This window comes from Oncorhynchus mykiss, chromosome 5 (genome assembly GCF_013265735.2).
Source record: "Oncorhynchus mykiss isolate Arlee chromosome 5, USDA_OmykA_1.1, whole genome shotgun sequence".
Classification (NCBI taxonomy): Eukaryota; Metazoa; Chordata; class Actinopteri; order Salmoniformes; family Salmonidae; genus Oncorhynchus; species Oncorhynchus mykiss.
In genome coordinates, this window is record NC_048569.1 from 36,439,042 (window position 1) to 36,456,598 (window position 17,557).

Sequence of the window (17,557 nt, forward strand, 5' to 3'; positions counted from 1 at the left end):
GAGGCTACTCAGGCTAGCTATTAGCAGTTCAAGATGTTTTTCTATCAGATACGATAGAGTGAACACAGGATGAATGTGTGGCAAGGTCAAGGTACAAATATCCCTTAGGAACCTGTGATTGTGTATTATACTGGACATTAATAGATGTTATTAAAGCATATAAAGTACCCATTTGAAATTAATACAAAGCTGATGGTATTGCCAGATATTTTATGGGAATTGCCATGTCACTAATGTTTACACAGTCCTGCCTCTAAAATTAGCCTGCACTGTTGTATTTTCCCTATTTAAACAGTGATCTGAGTCCTTTCTCTTTTCTTTTCTATAGACAGATGATTGACTAGAGATTGGTCCTCTTTGACCTCTCATGTCGTTTCTCCCAACAGTCAATTAGGAGGTTAATTTCCTATTGAACTCAATCAAGATAACAGAACACACAATGCTAATCACAGAGGTCTCTCCTGAAGAGTGCTTAAGATTTCCACCCAAAGAGCTTGTTTCTAGTTACCTTCCGAAATCATTCGATTAATGACAGAGCATTTTTATCTGCACTGATCTCCCTGCTGCATAGGCAGACTTAATGAGGTGTTCAAAGCCTCTCCTGCTCCTTTCCTACAGAAAATAGGGTTTCATTCAGAATGTGAACTGGAAAGCAAAGCCATTTGATCACATTGCTTGAAAAATATCTGAATGTCATTCCATTCACTGCTTTGATTATCTTATCACCGCAAACCAATGGTGTCACTTGCAATTTTATAAGAAGCAGTTCTTGTTACTTTGTAAAAACGCTGTCTACTGTATGTGCTATCATATATCAATCCATTAAATCACTTTCAAATTACAGTCAGATCAATAGACTCTAGCAGGAACAGCCGGTTTCCCTGCCCCCCCCCCCCCCCTTCTTCTCTTCACCTGGGGATGCTATTATTGTCGAGAACTGTCAACTTGTTATACTTCTGTGGAACTGTGTGACTTTATAATGAGCAAGGTAAAGGCCAGGGAAAGAAGATAGATAGAAAGATATATATATATAGAGAGAGAGAGACAGACAGACAGACAGACAGACAGACAGACAGACAGACAGACAGACAGACAGACAGACAGACAGACAGACAGTGAAGTTTTTCAGTTTGTTGCTGTGGGAACTGTTGCTAAGCAGTGTTTAGGAGGCTTAGAACATAATGAGAGAATAAAGTTAAACAGACATAAGGGGGAGGTGGACAAAGTGATGAGAAGAACATTTTGAATGAAGAAAAAGAAGTAGAGAGCAAGCAGATAGCAGCATAAAGGGAAGACTCGAACTCAATGATCCCAAGGATTGAAATCGACATACTGTAGGTAGAAATTAAAATGACCAATGCAAACATGTTCTCTCAGCCATCTCAGCTATCCAAAAACGCATCTTCTCTGAGAGAAAGGGAAGGTATAGGCAGGTGCGGATGTCTCTTTAATTCATTAAATAATAATAGAGTAATAAGTAATTATGTTTTAAGAGCCAATCAATTAGTGTCACACAGCGATCTACCAAGTAAGGCTTATACTCTTTAATGTGATTCATTTCTTTGGTATTTCGTTACACTACATGTATTAAATTCAACTGTAATTTCTGTTACAGGGACCAAGCTAAAAAAGATTCCATATTTCCATGAGTCTGTCCCTGTGTGCCTCTGGGTGCTTTATCTCCCTACAGGTCGATCTCATTCCTGCAGACACGATGGCTATTTTTAGCCTAGTGACTAGTACGCTCCAGCTAGCGCTTGGTGTCCCTGGTGATTACACACCAATGGTGAGTCTAATTGAGAATGCGAGTGTGTGTGTTTACTTTTTCATCATATCTTCTCCAACAATGGATGCTGTTGGACCATGCAAACGTGCATGCACTCACACACACAATAACCCCTCGGTCTTTGCCACGTTAATTCATCTCCTCTATCCATCCCTTTCTCCTCTCTCTATACTTTCATCCCTCAGCCTGTTTCTTGCACTCCTTCTCTGTCATCTCTCTTTTTCCCTCTCTGCAATCTCACTCCTACTCTCTGTCATCTTTTCTCTGCTTGCTTTACTTGCCACACACCTCCTCTCTGTCATCCCATCTGTACCAGTCCCCCCCCCTTCCTGCCAGCCTGCAGATTCAATCCAGTATCGCCTTTTTTTTGCTTTTATACTGACTATCATGTGATGTTAAGCAGATTCCAAAAATCTATTATGCATTGATAATATGCATGAAGTATAATAGCAGACGTCAAAATATAAGTATTGGAGATTTTGAGAAAATGAAAATGTATACCTCACTAATTTAGGGTGATACAGTATTGAAACTCCCAATGCTAGGATTCAGAGTGCTTGGGAAAAGGGAGACGAATGGGAAAACAAGTCAACGTCACCATATAGGTACCATATACAGTAGGTACGTAACAGAGACACATGTTGTGTACCCATGTACAAATCATGTCAGAAGTTCACATCATGCATTATTTGGGACATACTATGTTAGACAAAAAAAAAGGATCTGACAATCTCAAGTGAACACACAAAAAGCTGAAATGTCTTGAGTCAATAAGTATTCAACCCCTTTGTTATGGCAAGTCTAAATACGTTCAGGAGTAAACAATTGCATAACAAGTCACATAATAAGTTGCATGGACTCACTCTTTGAGCAATAATAGTGTTTAACATGATTTTTTTAATGACTACCTCATGTCTATACCTCTCAGTTCCCTCAGTCGAGCAGTGAATTTATAGCCACAAAGATCAGGGAGGTTTCCATGTCCACCAAGAAGGGCACCTATTGGTTGACGGATATTTTTATTTTATTTTAAAGCAGACATTGAATATCCCTATGAGCATGGTGAAGTTATAAATTACACTTTGGATGGTGTATCAATACACTCAGTCACTACAAAAATACAGACGTCCTTCCTAACTCAATTGCCGGAAAGGAAGGAAACTGCTCAGGGATTTCCCCATGAGGCCAAGGTTGACTTTAAAACAGTTACAGAGTTGAATGGCTGTGATAGAAAACTGATGATGGATCAACAACATTGTAGTTAGTGTGCCTTCAGAAAGTATTCATAACCTTTGACTAATTACACATTTTGTTGTGGTACAGCCTGAATTCAAAATTAAACATATAGATTTTTCTAACCCATCTACACACAATATCCCATAATAACAAAGTGAAAGTATGTTATTAAAAATTAAATACAGAAATATCTCATTTACATAAGTATTCACACCAATGAGCCAATACTTTGTAGAAGCAACTTTGGCAACGATTACAGCTGTGAGTATTTCTTGGAATGTCTCTAAGAGCTTTCTACACCTGGATTGTGCAACATTTGTCAATTATTCTTTTGAAAATTCTTCAAACTCTGTCAAATTGGTTATTGATCATTGCTAGACAGCCATTTTCAGGTCTTGCCATAGGTTTTCAAGTAGATTTAAATCAAAACTGTACCTTGACCACTCAGGAACATTCACTGTCTTCTTGATAAGCAACTCCAGTGTAGATTTGGCAGAAATGACAGTGAAAAGAAGGAAGTCTGCACAGTCTATAAGTCTATAAATATTCCAAAGGCAGTAAAGTAAAACTGCAAAAAAAATGTGGCAAAGAAATGAACGTTATGTTAATACAAAACACTATGTTTGGGGCAAATCCAACACATCCCTGAATAACACATATTTTCAAGCATGGTGGTGGCTGCATCATGTTATGGGTATGCTTGTCATCGGCAAGGACTAGGGATTTTGGGGGGGGGGGGGATAAAACAGGCAAAATCCTAGAGGAAATGTCACGACTTCCTTCGAAGTCGGTCCCTCTCCTTGTTCGGGCGACGTTCGGCGGGCGACGTCACCGGTCTTCTAGCCAACGCCAATCCACTTTTCATTTTCCATTTGTTTTGTCTTGTCTTCCCACAAACCTGGTTTCAATTCCATCAATTACATGTTGTGCATTTAACCCTCTGTTCCCCCCATGTCCTTGTCTGGTATTGTTTATTGTAATTGCTTGTGCACATTATGTCTGGTGTGCGTCGGGTTGTGTACCCATTTATTGATTGTTCTGTTTTCCGGTGGGTTTTTATTATTAAACTCTCCTGCGTCTGAGATCTCTGCCGCCAGTACGCACCCCTTACAGAATACCGGACCAGCGTCTGGGAGCACGCAGCAATGCTCCACCATGTTGACTTCCGGCGCCGACAGAGATGGCCGCCTCGCTTCGCGTTCCTAGGAAACTATGCAGTTTTTTGTTTTTTTACGTGTTATTTCTTACATTAGTACCCCAGGTCATCTTAGGTTTCATTACATACAGTCGAGAAGAACTACTGAATATAAGATCAGCGTCAACTCACCATCAGTACGACCAAGAATATGTTTTTCGCGACAAGGATCCTGTGTTCTGCCTTACAAACAGGACAACGGAGTGGATCCTATGCAGCGACCCAAAAAAACGACTCCGAAAGAGAGGGAAACGAGGCGGTCTTCTGGTCAGACTCCGGAGACGGGCACACCGTGCACCACTCCCTAGCATTCTTCTTGCCAATGTCCAGTCTCTTGACAACAAGGTTGATGAAATCCGAGCAAGGGTAGCATTCCAGAGGGACATCAGAGACTGTAACGTCCTTTGCTTCACTGAAACATGGCTCACTGGAGAGACTCTATCCGAAGCGGTGCAGCCAACGGGTTTCTCCACGCATCGCGCTGACAGAAACAAACATCTTTCTGGTAAGAAGAGGGGCGGGGGCGTATGCCTCATGGCCAACGTGACATGGTGTGATGAAAGAAACATACAGGAACTCAAATCCTTCTGTTCACCTGATTTAGAATTCCTCACAATCAAATGTAGACCGCATTATCTACCAAGAGAATTCTCTTCGATTATAATCACAGATTATAATCATATCCCCCCCCAAGCAGACACATCGATGGCTCTGAACAAACTTTATTTAACTCTCTGCAAACTGGAAACGATTTATCCGGAGGCTGCATTCATTGTAGCTGGGGATTTTAACAAGGCTAATCTGAAAACAAGACTCCCTAAATTTTATCAGCATATCGATTGCGCAACCAGGGGTGGAAAGACCTTGGATCATTGTTACTCTAACTTCCGCAACGTATATAAGGCCCTGCCCCGCCCCCCTTTCGGAAAAGCTGAATACGACTCCATTTTGTTGATCCCTGCCTACAGACAGAAACTAAAACAAGAGGCTCCCACGCTGAGGTCTGTCCAACGCTGGTCCGACCAAGCTGACTCCACACTCCAAGACTGCTTCCATCACGTGGACTGGGAGATGTTTCGTATTGCGTCAGATAACAACATTGACGAATACGCTGATTCGGTGTGCGAGTTCATTAGAACGTGCGTTGAAGATGTCGTTCCCATAGCAACGATTAAAACATTCCCTAACCAGAAACCGTGGATTGATGGCAGCATTCGTGTGAAACTGAAAGCGCGAACCACTGCTTTTAATCAGGGCAAGGTGTCTGGTAACATGACCGAATACAAACAGTGCAGCCATTCCCTCCGCAAGGCTATCAAACTAGCTAAGCGCCAGTACAGAGACAAAGTAGAATCTCAATTCAACGGCTCAGACACAAGAGGCATGTGGCAGGGTCTACAGTCAATCACGGACTACAGGAAGAAATCCAGCCCAGTCACGGACCAGGATGTCTTGCTCCCAGGCAGACTAAATAACTTTTTTGCCCACTTTGAGGACAATACAGTGCCACTGACACGGCCTGCAACGAAAACATGCTGTCTCTCCTTCACTGCAGCCGAGGTGAGTAAGACATTTAAACGTGTTAACCCTCGCAAGGCTGCAGGCCCAGACGGCATCCCCAGCCGCGCCCTCAGAGCATGCGCAGACCAGCTGGCCGGTGTGTTTACGGACATATTCAATCAATCCCTATACCAGTCTGCTGTTCCCACATGCTTCAAGAGGGCCACCATTGTTCCTGTTCCCAAGAAAGCTAAGGTAACTGAGCTAAACGACTACCGCCCCGTAGCACTCACATCCGTCATCATGAAGTGCTTTGAGAGACTAGTCAAGGACCATATCACCTCCACCCTACCTGACACCCTAGACCCACTCCAATTTGCTTACCGCCCAAATAGGTCCACAGACGACGCAATCTCAACCACACTGCACACTGCCCTAACCCATCTGGACAAGAGGAATACCTATGTGAGAATGCTGTTCATCGACTACAGCTCGGCATTCAACACCATAGTACCCTCCAAGCTCGTCATCAAGCTCGAGACCCTGGGTCTCGACCCCGCCCTGTGCAACTGGGTACTGGACTTCCTGACGGGCCGCCCCCAGGTGGTGAGGGTAGGCAACAACATCTCCTCCCGCTGATCCTCAACACTGGGGCCCTACAAGGGTGCGTTCTGAGCCCTCTCCTGTACTCCCTGTTCACCCACGACTGCGTGGCCACGCATGCCTCCAACTCAATCATCAAGTTTGCGGACGACACAACAGTGGTAGGCTTGATTACCAACAACGACGAGACGGCCTACAGGGAGGAGGTGAGGGCCCTCGATGTGTGGTGTCAGGAAAATAACCTCACACTCAACGTCAACAAAACTAAGGAGATGATTGTGAACTTCAGGAAACAGCAGAGGGAACACCCCCCTATCCACATCGATGGAACAGTAGTGGAGAGGGTAGCAAGTTTTAAGTTCCTCGGCATACACATCACAGACAAACTGAATTGGTCCACTCACACAGACAGCATCGTGAAGAAGGCGCAGCAGCGCCTCTTCAACCTCAGGAGGCTGAAGAAATTCGGCTTGTCACCAAAAGCACTCACAAACTTCTACAGATGCACAATCGAGAGCATCCTGGCGGGCTGTATCACCGCCTGGTATGGCAACTGCACCGCCCTCAACCGTAAGGCTCTCCAGAGGGTAGTGAGGTCTGCACAACGCATCACCGGGGGCAAACTACCTGCCCTCCAGGACACCTACACCACCCGATGTCACAGGAAGGCCATAAAGATCATCAAGGACATCAACCACCCGAGCCACTGCCTGTTCACCCCGCTATCATCCAGAAGGCGAGGTCAGTACAGGTGCATCAAAGCTGGGACCGAGAGACTGAAAAACAGCTTCTATCTCAAGGCCATCAGACTGTTAAACAGCCACCACTAACACTGAGTGGCTGCTGCCAACACACTGACACTGACTCAACTCCAGCCACTTTAATAATGGGCATTGATGGGAAATGATGTAAATATATCACTAGCCACTTTAAACAATGCTACCTTATATAATTTTACTTACCCTACATTATTCATCTCATATGCATACGTATATACTGTACTCTATATCATCGACTGTATCCTTATGTAATACATGTATCACTAGCCACTTTAAACTATGCCACTTTGTTTACATACTCATCTCATTTGTACATACTGTACTCGATACCATCTACTGTATCTTGCCTATGCTGCTCTGTACCATCACTCATTCATATATCCTTATGTACATATTCTTTATCCCCTTACACTGTGTACAAGACAGTAGTTTTGGAATTGTTAGTTAGATTACTTGTTATTACTGCATTGTCGGAACTAGAAGCACAAGCATTTCGCTACACTCGCATTAACATCTGCTAACCATGTGTATGTGACAAATAAAATTTGATTTGATTTGATTTGATGTTGGCACCACCATGTACCGCATTGTCCAGACAACAGACCGCTGGGAGAGACAGGGAGTTCTCCCAGCGCCTCCACCAGCACAGCCGGGGCCTCCACTACGCGCCCCTCCTTTTCCTGGCCCCAGTGGGATTCGTCTCTCCCTTCCCCAGGAATACAATGGGACGGCTGCGAACTGCCAGGGGTTCCTCTTGTAGCTGGACTTGTACCTGGCAACTGTCCACCTGGCTCCTTCGGGCCATGAGAGGGTATCCGCCGTCGTCTCGTGCCTCACCACGACAACCCTGGAGTGGGCCAACACCGTGTGGAGAGAGGGAGATGCGGCGTTGGACCAGTTTGAGGAATTCACCCGCCGCTTCCGAGCAGTCTTCGACCACCCGCCCGGAGGTAGAGTGGCGGTCGAACGCCTATTCCATCTGAGGCAGGGGACGAGGAGCGTCCAGGAGTTCGCCCTGGAGTTTCGGACCCTGGCTGCCGGTGCGGGATGGAACGACAGGGCCCTGATCAACCATTATCGCTGCAGTCTGTGCGAGGACGTCCGTCGGGAGTTGGCCTGCAGAGACACCACCCTCACATTCGACCAGCTGGTGGACCTGTCCATCCGGCTGGATAACCTGCTGGCTGCCCGCGGACGTTCAGATCGGGGTCTGTTGGTTCCATCCCCCCGCACCCCCTCTCCGATACCCATACAGCTGGGAGGGGCGGTGCACAGGGAGACCGGAGGGGGTTCCAGCTCGTGCACCATCTGTGGCCGCAGAAGTGACATTGCCGGTCGGTGCCGGGTTGGTTCCTCTGGGTATCGAGGCAGCAGGCAGGGCGCTCTGGCGTCACCCCAGGTGAGCCGGCACCAATCTCACCCAGAGCCCTCTGTCGCACATATGTTTGTGTATGTCACTTTTTCTGAGTTTTCCCCACATTCCCAGCATAAGGCGCTCGTCGATTCAGGCGTGGCTGGGAATTTTATAGATAATTAGTTTGCCCATAGTTTAGGGCACCCCATTGTTCCTGTGGCTGTGCCTTTCCCCGTTCACGCCTTAGATAGTCGACCATTAGGGTCAGGGTTGATCAGGGAGGCCACCGCTCCTGATCATGGTGACGCAGGGGGGTCACAAGGAGAGAATTAGTCTCTTCCTTATTGACTCTCCTGCGTTTCCTGTGGTGCTAGGCCTACCCTGGTTAGTTTGTCATGACCCCAATGTTTCTTGGCCACAGAGGGCTCTCACAGGGTGGTCGCGAGAGTGCTCTGAGAGGTGTTTAGGGGTTTCCGTTGGTGCGACTACTACGGTGGAGAGTCCAGGCCAGGTTTCCACCGTGCGCATTCCCCCTGAATATGCCGATTTGGCTCTCGCCTTCTCCAAAAAGAAGGCGACTCAATTACCACCCCATCGACGAGGCGATTGCGCGATAACGCGCTTCTTCACCAAACTAGATCTCAGGAGCGCTTACAACCTGGTGCGTATCCGGGAGGAAGACGAGTGGAAGACGGCTTTCAGTACCACCTCAGGGCACTATGAGAACCTTGTCATGCCGTACGGGTTGATGAATGTGCCATCAGTCTTACAGGCCTTTGTAGATGAGATTTTCAGGGACCTGCACAGGCAGGGTGTAGTGGTGTATATTGATAACATTCTGATATACTCCACTGCACGCGCCGAGCATGTGTCCCTGGTGTGCAGGGTGCTTGGTCGCCTGTTGGAGCATGACCTGTATGTCAAGGCTGAGAAGTGCCTGTTCTTCCAGCAGTCCATCTCCTTCCTAGGGTACCGCATTCCCACCTCAGGGGTGGAGATGGAGAGTGACCGCATTTCAGCCGCGTAATTGGCCGACTCCCACCATGGTAAAGGAGGTGCAGCCGGGGTTTTGGTCAGGTAGCGGCTCCCATTACCTCACTGCTGAAGGGGGGCCCAGTGCGTTTGCAGTGGTCGGCTGAGGCGGACAGGGCTTTTGGTCACCTGAGGGTTCTGTTTACCTCGGCTCCCGTGCTGGCCCATCTGGATCCCTCTTTGGCGTTCATAGCGGAGGTGGACGCGTCCGAGGCTGGGATAGGAGCTGTGCTCTCTCAGCGCTCGGTACACCACCGAAGCTCCGCCCCTGTGCCTTCTTCTCAAAGAAGCTCAGCCCGGCGGAGCGAAACTATGATGTGGGGGACCGAGAGCTGTTGGCTGTCGTCAAGGCTCTGAAGGTGTGGAGACATTAGTCCTGTCAAGCCAAACACCCTTTCCTCATCTGGATTGACCACTGCAATCTGGAGTACATCCGGGCAGCGAAGAGATTGAACCCTCGCCAAGCAAGGTGGGCCATGTTTTTCACACGTTTTGTGTTTACCCTTTCCTACCGACCAGGCTCCCAGAATGTTAAGGCAGATGCATTGTCCTGGCTGTATGACACAGAGGAGCGGCCCATGGATCCCACTCCCATACTCCCCGCCTCCTGCCTGGTGGTGCCGGTTGAGTGGGAGCGGACATTGAGCAGGCGTTACGTACAGAGTGCGCTCCCGTCCAGTGTCCCGCTGGGCGTCTGTACATCCCATCTGCTGTTCGTGACCGGTTAATCTATTGGTTCCACACGTCACCCTCCTCTGGTCATCCTGGGATCGGTCGGACAGTGCGCTGTTTGAGCGGGAGGAACTGGTGGCCTAACTTGGCAAAGGACATGAGGGATTGTGTTTCCTCCTTCTTGGTGTGCGCCCAGTGTAAGGCTCCTAGGCACCTGCCCAGAGGGAAGCTACACCCCTTACCCGTTTCACAACGGCCTTGGTCGCACCTGTCGGTGGATTTTCTAACCGATCTCCCCCTCATAGGGTAACACCGCGATCCTGGCCGTTGTGGATTGGTTCTCGAAGTCCTGTCATCTCCTCCCTCTGCCTGGTCTCCCTACGGCCCTACAGACTGTGGAGGCCCTGTTTACTCACGTCTTCCGGCACTATGGGGTGCCTGAGGATATAGTGTCTGATCGAGGTCACCAATTCAGGTCTAGGGTCTGGAAGGCGTTCATGGAACGTCTGGGTGTCTTGATCAGCCTTACTTCAGGGTTTCACCCCGAGAGTAATGGGCAGGTGGAGTGAGTAAACCAGGATGTGGGCAGCTTTCTGCGGTCCTATTGCCAGGACCAGCCGCGGGAGTGGGCGGCATTCGTGCCCTGGGCCGAGATGGCACAGAAACACCGTTTTTTCTCTCCTGCGTCTGACTTCTCTGCCGCCAGTACGAACCCCTTACAGGAAAAGCAGGTTCAGTCCGTTTTAAAACAGACACCAGGAGACAAATTCACCTTTCATCAGGACAATAACCTAAAACACAAGGCCAAATATACACCGGAGTTGCTTTTGCTTACCAAGACAACACTGAATGTTTGTGAGTGGCCTAGTTACAGTTTTGACTTACGGTTTGAATATCTATGACAAGACTTGAAAATGGCTGTCTAGCAATGATCAGCTACCAACTTGACAAAGCTTAAAGAAATAAAAAAAAAATAATAATGTGCAAATACTGTACAATCTAGGTGTGCAAAGCTCTTGGACCTGGCCAGAAAGACTCACAGCTGTAATCAATGCCTAAGGAGATTCTGACATGTATTGACTCAGGGGGTTGAATACTTATGTAATCAAGATATATATTTTTTTCTTCCACTTTTACATTACAGAGCATTTTGTGTAGATCATTGACAAACACATGACAGTTAAATCCATTTGAATCCCAATTTGATAACACAACAAAATGTTGAAAACGTTAAGCTGTGTGAATACTTTCTGAAGGCATTGTATGAGTATGTCAAAATAATATAGCCTATTTGTATGTACTTACAAGATTTATACAGACAAAAATGAGCAACTAATATTGAGCAACTGATTTCAGGTTTTCATCAGAAAGTAAAGGACCAGGTAGGAATAAATTGTGCTAGAGTTCCTCTTTAAAACACTTGACCCATAGAGTAGACAGAGTAATACTGAAAAGCCATTTCACTCTTTAATGAACTCCATCCTAAGCTGTTAAATACTTGAGGGCTGAGCACTGAGCAGTTAAGCAGCAGGCTATGTTGTGGTTTTTAAATCAGACATTAACGAAGCTTACAGCTTAATTACTCTTAATACCAAGAGTGTGACTGTACTCACTTCAATTTACCAGATAACCCCAGAGGATAGAAAGCAGTGAAAAGTTGGACTGGAGTCAATTTTACATGTATTAGACAATTTTTGCTTGGTCTTGACTGCCATCAAGTGGCCATACGTGGCAATAGCACAGTGTCTCTAGTTAAATACTCTGATGAACAACATGAGGGATATAACACTGTTCCATAATGAATTAAGCTTCTATAGAATTTTATTTGTGTGTAACAAAACAGCATATTTACAAAGTATGTGGGTAAAATAGGAATAAACAGTTAGCCTAGAGTACATTATTGAGAGGAGCAGTATGATGAGGATAAACAATCCGTGGCAAACATACTGTATCCACCAGACAACTTCAATGTCTCTTAAGTAAAACATAAAACCTCGCTCTAGTTATATTGTCATTAACCATGATATGATACATATTGGGAAGTGCAGAACCGCCAAACGTCTTTAAAGGTAACCTTCCACTAGCACCAGACAGTCTTCTTAAAAGGGTTCAGTCCAGGTGTTGTCAAACGTGCGTTAGGTCAGGTTGATGATTAGGATGCATCCTCGTAAATTTTTAGGTGCCAGGTAGTACTTGATGTGGCCGATGTCTGCAATCCTGTACTCCATCACTGGAGGGAAAAAGCAAACAGGTTGAGATGGTCTTACACACGTTACCCTTGAACAGAAACTCCACAGACCTGAGTTTTCAGGGCCAACAGTGATCATGGAAGTTATGAACAGCTAACTTGTTACCATACTATTACCAATTCAATCCGTTCTGTACCGCTACTTGCTAATAGGCAGCGTGAGTAAAGGACGGCCTTGGTTGGCTTTGAGAGTTGCAATTAAAAATGAATAAGTAAGTGGTGTGACTCTCTGTGAAGTCTTCCCTCTGTAGTCTCTGGGCATGTAGTGTACCTAGAGGGACGCCAGCTGACATGCAGAGGGTGACCGTGTTGGAGAGAGAGGAGTAGCTCTGGAGAAGAAGTTCAGGTAGTTGAGGGTAAAGATCAGCCGTACTGGTTATTTGATCTAAATGTTCACCTGTAGGAGACAGAATCAAAAATGGGTCACTTTGGAATTATGGCTCTCGCTTTCTTCAGCTTGACCCATTTACAGTGCCTTGCGAAAGTATTCGGCCCCCTTGAACTTTGCGACCTTTTGCCACATTTCAGGCTTCAAACATAAAGATATAAAACTGTATTTTTTTGTGAAGAATCAACAACAAGTGGGACACAATCATGAAGTGGAACGACATTTATTGGATATTTCAAACTTTTTTAACAAATCAAAAACTGAAAAATTGGGCGTGCAAAATTATTCAGCCCCTTTACTTTCAGTGCAGCAAACTCTTTCCAGAAGTTCAGTGAGGATCTCTGAATGATCCAATGTTGACCTAAATGACTAATGATGATAAATACAATCCACCTGTGTGTAATCAAGTCTCCGTATAAATGCACCTGCACTGTGATAGTCTCAGAGGTCCGTTAAAAGCGCAGAGAGCATCATGAAGAACAAGGAACACACCAGGCAGGTCCGAGATACTGTTGTGAAGAAGTTTAAAGCCGGATTTGGATACAAAAAGATTTCCCAAGCTTTAAACATCCCAAGGAGCACTGTGCAAGCGATAATATTGAAATGGAAGGAGTATCAGACCACTGCAAATCTACCAAGACCTGGCCGTCCCTCTAAACTTTCAGCTCATACAAGGAGAAGACTGATCAGAGATGCAGCCAAGAGGCCCATGATCACTCTGGATGAACTGCAGAGATCTACAGCTGAGGTGGGAGACTCTGTCCATAGGACAACAATCCTATATTACAATCGTATATTGCACAAATCTGGCCTTTATGGAAGAGTGGCAAGAAGAAAGCCATTTCTTAAAGATATCCATAAAAAGTGTCGTTTAAAGTTTGCCACAAGCCACCTGGGAGACACACCAAACATGTGGAAGAAGGTGCTCTGGTCAGATGAAACCAAAATTGAACTTTTTGGCAACAATGCAAAACGTTATGTTTGGCGTAAAAGCAACACAGCTGAACACACCATCCCCACTGTCAAACATGGTGGTGGCAGCATCATGGTTTGGGCCTGCTTTTCTTCAGCAGGGACAGGGAAGATGGTTAAAATTGATGGGAAGATGGATGGAGCCAAATACAGGACCATTCTGGAAGAAAACCTGATGGAGTCTGCAAAAGACCTGAGACTGGGACGGAGATTTGTCTTCCAACAAGACAATGATCCAAAACATAAAGCAAAATCTACAATGGAATGGTTCAAAAATAAACATATCCAGGTGTTAGAATGGCCAAGTCAAAGTCCAGACCTGAATCCAATCGAGAATCTGTGGAAAGAACTGAAAACTGCTGTTCATAAATGCTCTCCATCCAACCTCACTGAGCTCGAGCTGTTTTGCAAGGAGGAAAAAATGTCAGTCTCTCGATGTGCAAAACTGATAGAGACATACCCCAAGCGACTTACAGCTGTAATCGCAGCAAAAGGTGGCGCTACAAAGTATTAACTTAAGGGGGCTGAATAATTTTGCACGCCCAATTTTTCAGTTTTTGATTTGTTAAAAAAGTTTGAAATATCCAATAAATGTCGTTCCACTTCATGATTGTGTCCCACTTGTTGTTGATTCTTCACAAAAAAAGACAGTTTTATATCTTTATGTTTGAAGCCTGAAATGTGGCAAAAGGTCGCAAAGTTCAAGGGGGCCGAATACTTTCGCAAGGCACTGTATATATTTTTTTGTCCAGTGTAAATGGAGTGTCTTGGATTTACATACAGAATAATATGAAATGCTCTGAGACCTACTTACTGGCCTACTTACTTTCAGTCTCAAACATCAGAAGAGTCTCTGCAGTGTCATTTGCACGTAGGGTGATGATGTCATCATTCCCTGCACACCTCAAAATCTTGGACATGCTGCCAGTAAGCCAGCAAGTGTACATTTTAGGTAAACTCAACAGAGTTGTCAATGAATACCAACTCATGAAAATGAATGCACACTTTGTTCACGCACCTGGTTAGGTTGACTCCCATAGCGAGTGTGCGATCACAGCGATACCAGTCGAATCCATTGCTTCGCAAGTTGAGGTGCACGAGGGAAACATGTGATGTGTCCATACTCTGGAGGGAGATAACCGAGGAGCTCACATCCCAGCAAGCTTCAGTGATAAGGTCTTTCAGAGCGTTCAAAACTTTCTTTAGTATTAAAGCTGGGGTCAATCGTGCCTCAAACATTTAGCTTTTGTTTGTGTTTTCTTTGCTGATTTGGAAAGCAGTATTTAGGATCAGCTGATGGTAGCTGCTGCTACAGGTCGAAATATGCGTAAGGAGCCCTCCTAATGTTATTCCCACAATTAAATGTAGGCCGCGTTCCAGACCGTCTACAAAGCAGTCGTGTTGCACAAGTAAAACCACACGAATATTCTGCCATGATGTGAGGTACTTGGTGTAAGAATTGTTTTTAATTGTATTTATTTATCCTTTATTTAATCATAGAAGTCACAATGAGATTTAAATATATTTTTCAAGTGAGCCCTAGCCAAGAAAGCAGCATACATTAAGTTACACGTGAGACAACACAACATAAAACATAACAATGAATGCAAGTTAAAACAGTGCATAATATCATTTAAAAGGTTTAAAAACATATGCAATCTGTGGTCAACAGACATCCAATCTGGGATTTCAAATCATCAAGCAGAATAAAATGATCTAGTTTAATGTCCTTTTGCGAAGTGTTCCAAGATGATGGGGCATCAAAGCTAAAGGCTTTTACCAGACTAAGGTCTTGTGTTGGGAACATGATATAAAATACAGTTCTGTGATCTTAGATGGTAATGTCAATTACTCTGTAGGGTGAGCAAAGTGCTTCAATTTATTGGCAGCTGCCATTAGATGGCTTTATAGACAACCATGTACCAGCGAGTCTGTGGACTTGCAGTTAAGGATGGCCATCCTGCCAACTGATAGAAGGTACAGTGATGTGTGAGAGGTCTTGTGTTGATTACAATTCATACTTGTATGGTACTGGATCATTTTGTTTTCAGCAATAAATCAGGTATTTTGTTTAAAACTAACATTTTGTTTGACGGGTTGTTCCTGAAATTATGAATTGAATCAAACATAAACAAGTTCTGGATTTAAATTAATTCTGGATGTATTTATTTTCTTATTCTCTCCACCCCAGTTCAGTATTTCCATGTGTAGTAAATGTCCATCTCCTTCCATTCCTGGGTCCTGTGTGTGCACTACAAGATAACAGGCCCTTTGACCACTAGATGTCGGTATTCTGCTTCTGATTCAGTGGTAGGCTACGCGGAACAAAAGGGATGGAGGGTGTGTTGTAAATTCACTCTGGAAAGCCAGAGTGTGCTCAGAGTGCACTCTGGGTGTTAATAAAGTCAGAGTCTGTTCCTAAATTCAGAGAGTTTCGCTCTCGGAGCGTTCAGAGCGCAAACTGGATGTTCTGGCCAAGGAGTAGGGTTGATCCGAGCCTTCGGACCTCACAACGTCAGTCAAGCACCCAAGCTAACTGGCTAAAGTTGGCTAGCTTGCTAGCTACATTCAGACACAAATAAGAGAACACCTCACTCTGACCATTTTACTCGCCCTAGCAGAGCTGATTAGGCTGTTTTCATAGTATCTCGAGTGTTCTTGACTAACTGTGCTGCTGGCAAAAATTTCATTTATTTTCTAAATTGGCGAAGTTTACTGACACTGGTTATACTCAACGGGTGTTGCGTGTTCGTAAATTCATCAGTTATTCTGCACTCTGGCACACAGACGAGTGCTCTGAAATCGGAGTAGATAGCCAAAGGGAATTTACGAACGCACCCTAAGTTATCCTTTGTGACAAGGCTGAGACAAGGCTGGCACACTTCAGTTGACGCAGTATCTACGCTGCAATAGTCTATGTGCCGGGGGGCTAGGGTCAGTCTGTTTTATCTGGTGTAGGTCTCCTGTCTTATCTGATGTCTTGTGTGAATTTAAGTATGCTCCCTCTAATTTTCTCTCTCTCTGCTGGTCATCTATGAACATTTGAATATCTTGAAGAACAATCTGACCTTAAATGTCCATGTACGCTTAAAAATCTCCACAGGCATAGCCAGAAGAGGACTGGCCACCCTTCCGAGCCTGGTTCCTCTCTAGGTTTCTTCTTAGGTTCCTGCCTTTCTAGGGAGTTTTTCCTAGCCACCGTGCTTCTACATCTGTATTGCTTGCTGTTTGTTTTTTTTTGGCTGGGTTCCTGTATAGCACTTTCCCAATATGAACCCATAATTGGTAGATAATCAATTATCTCCATACTTTATCACCATTCTGCAGTCCCTACTTTCATCTCAGGCTAAAATAACAATTTATTTTCAAGGACACATCCCACAACCCCCTCTCCAGAATGGCATTGCTGCGCTTGCAGCACTATGTGGACAGAGTGATGTTTGAGGGCCAGTGTGCAAACTATGGGTTGATGAACGTCTGTACCCGCAAGGTGATGGCGGCCACCACAGGGGATCACTGGAACATCTGACCCAGTGTGAGATTAGGAGGCTGCTGGCCAGGGAGATAGAGAGGCCATCCAGACCCTGGGGGTAAGCCTGGGGGGCTGCGCTGTGCTCTGGTGAGGGACAACATGGTCACCCCAGGGGAGAGGTCCATGGAGCTACGCACCAAACAGAGGCCCAGCCGGGTGTGGCCGTGTGCCGGACACACTATCTCCTTCTGGTTCTCCTCGGCAACAGAGGCATCAGCAGTGGAGTCCTCAACCATAAAGCCTATCAGATGGCTGCATGC

The 17,557-nt window shown here is 45.4% G+C and overlaps 1 protein-coding gene across 1 annotated transcript; it reads right to left on the reverse strand.

Moving 5' to 3' along the window:
• Window positions 1-11,615: 11,615 nt before the first annotated feature.
• LOC110523712 (proliferating cell nuclear antigen) lies at window positions 11,616-16,207 on the reverse strand. The gene is made up of 4 exons (XM_021602651.2): window positions 14,784-16,207; window positions 14,592-14,686; window positions 12,677-12,802; window positions 11,616-12,387 (listed from the first exon to the last, which is right to left on the reverse strand). Exons 1-4 carry the CDS (start codon window positions 15,002-15,004, stop codon window positions 12,293-12,295), a joined length of 537 nt encoding a protein of 178 aa, XP_021458326.2. The 5' UTR covers window positions 15,005-16,207; the 3' UTR covers window positions 11,616-12,292.
• Window positions 16,208-17,557: the final 1,350 nt, after the last annotated feature.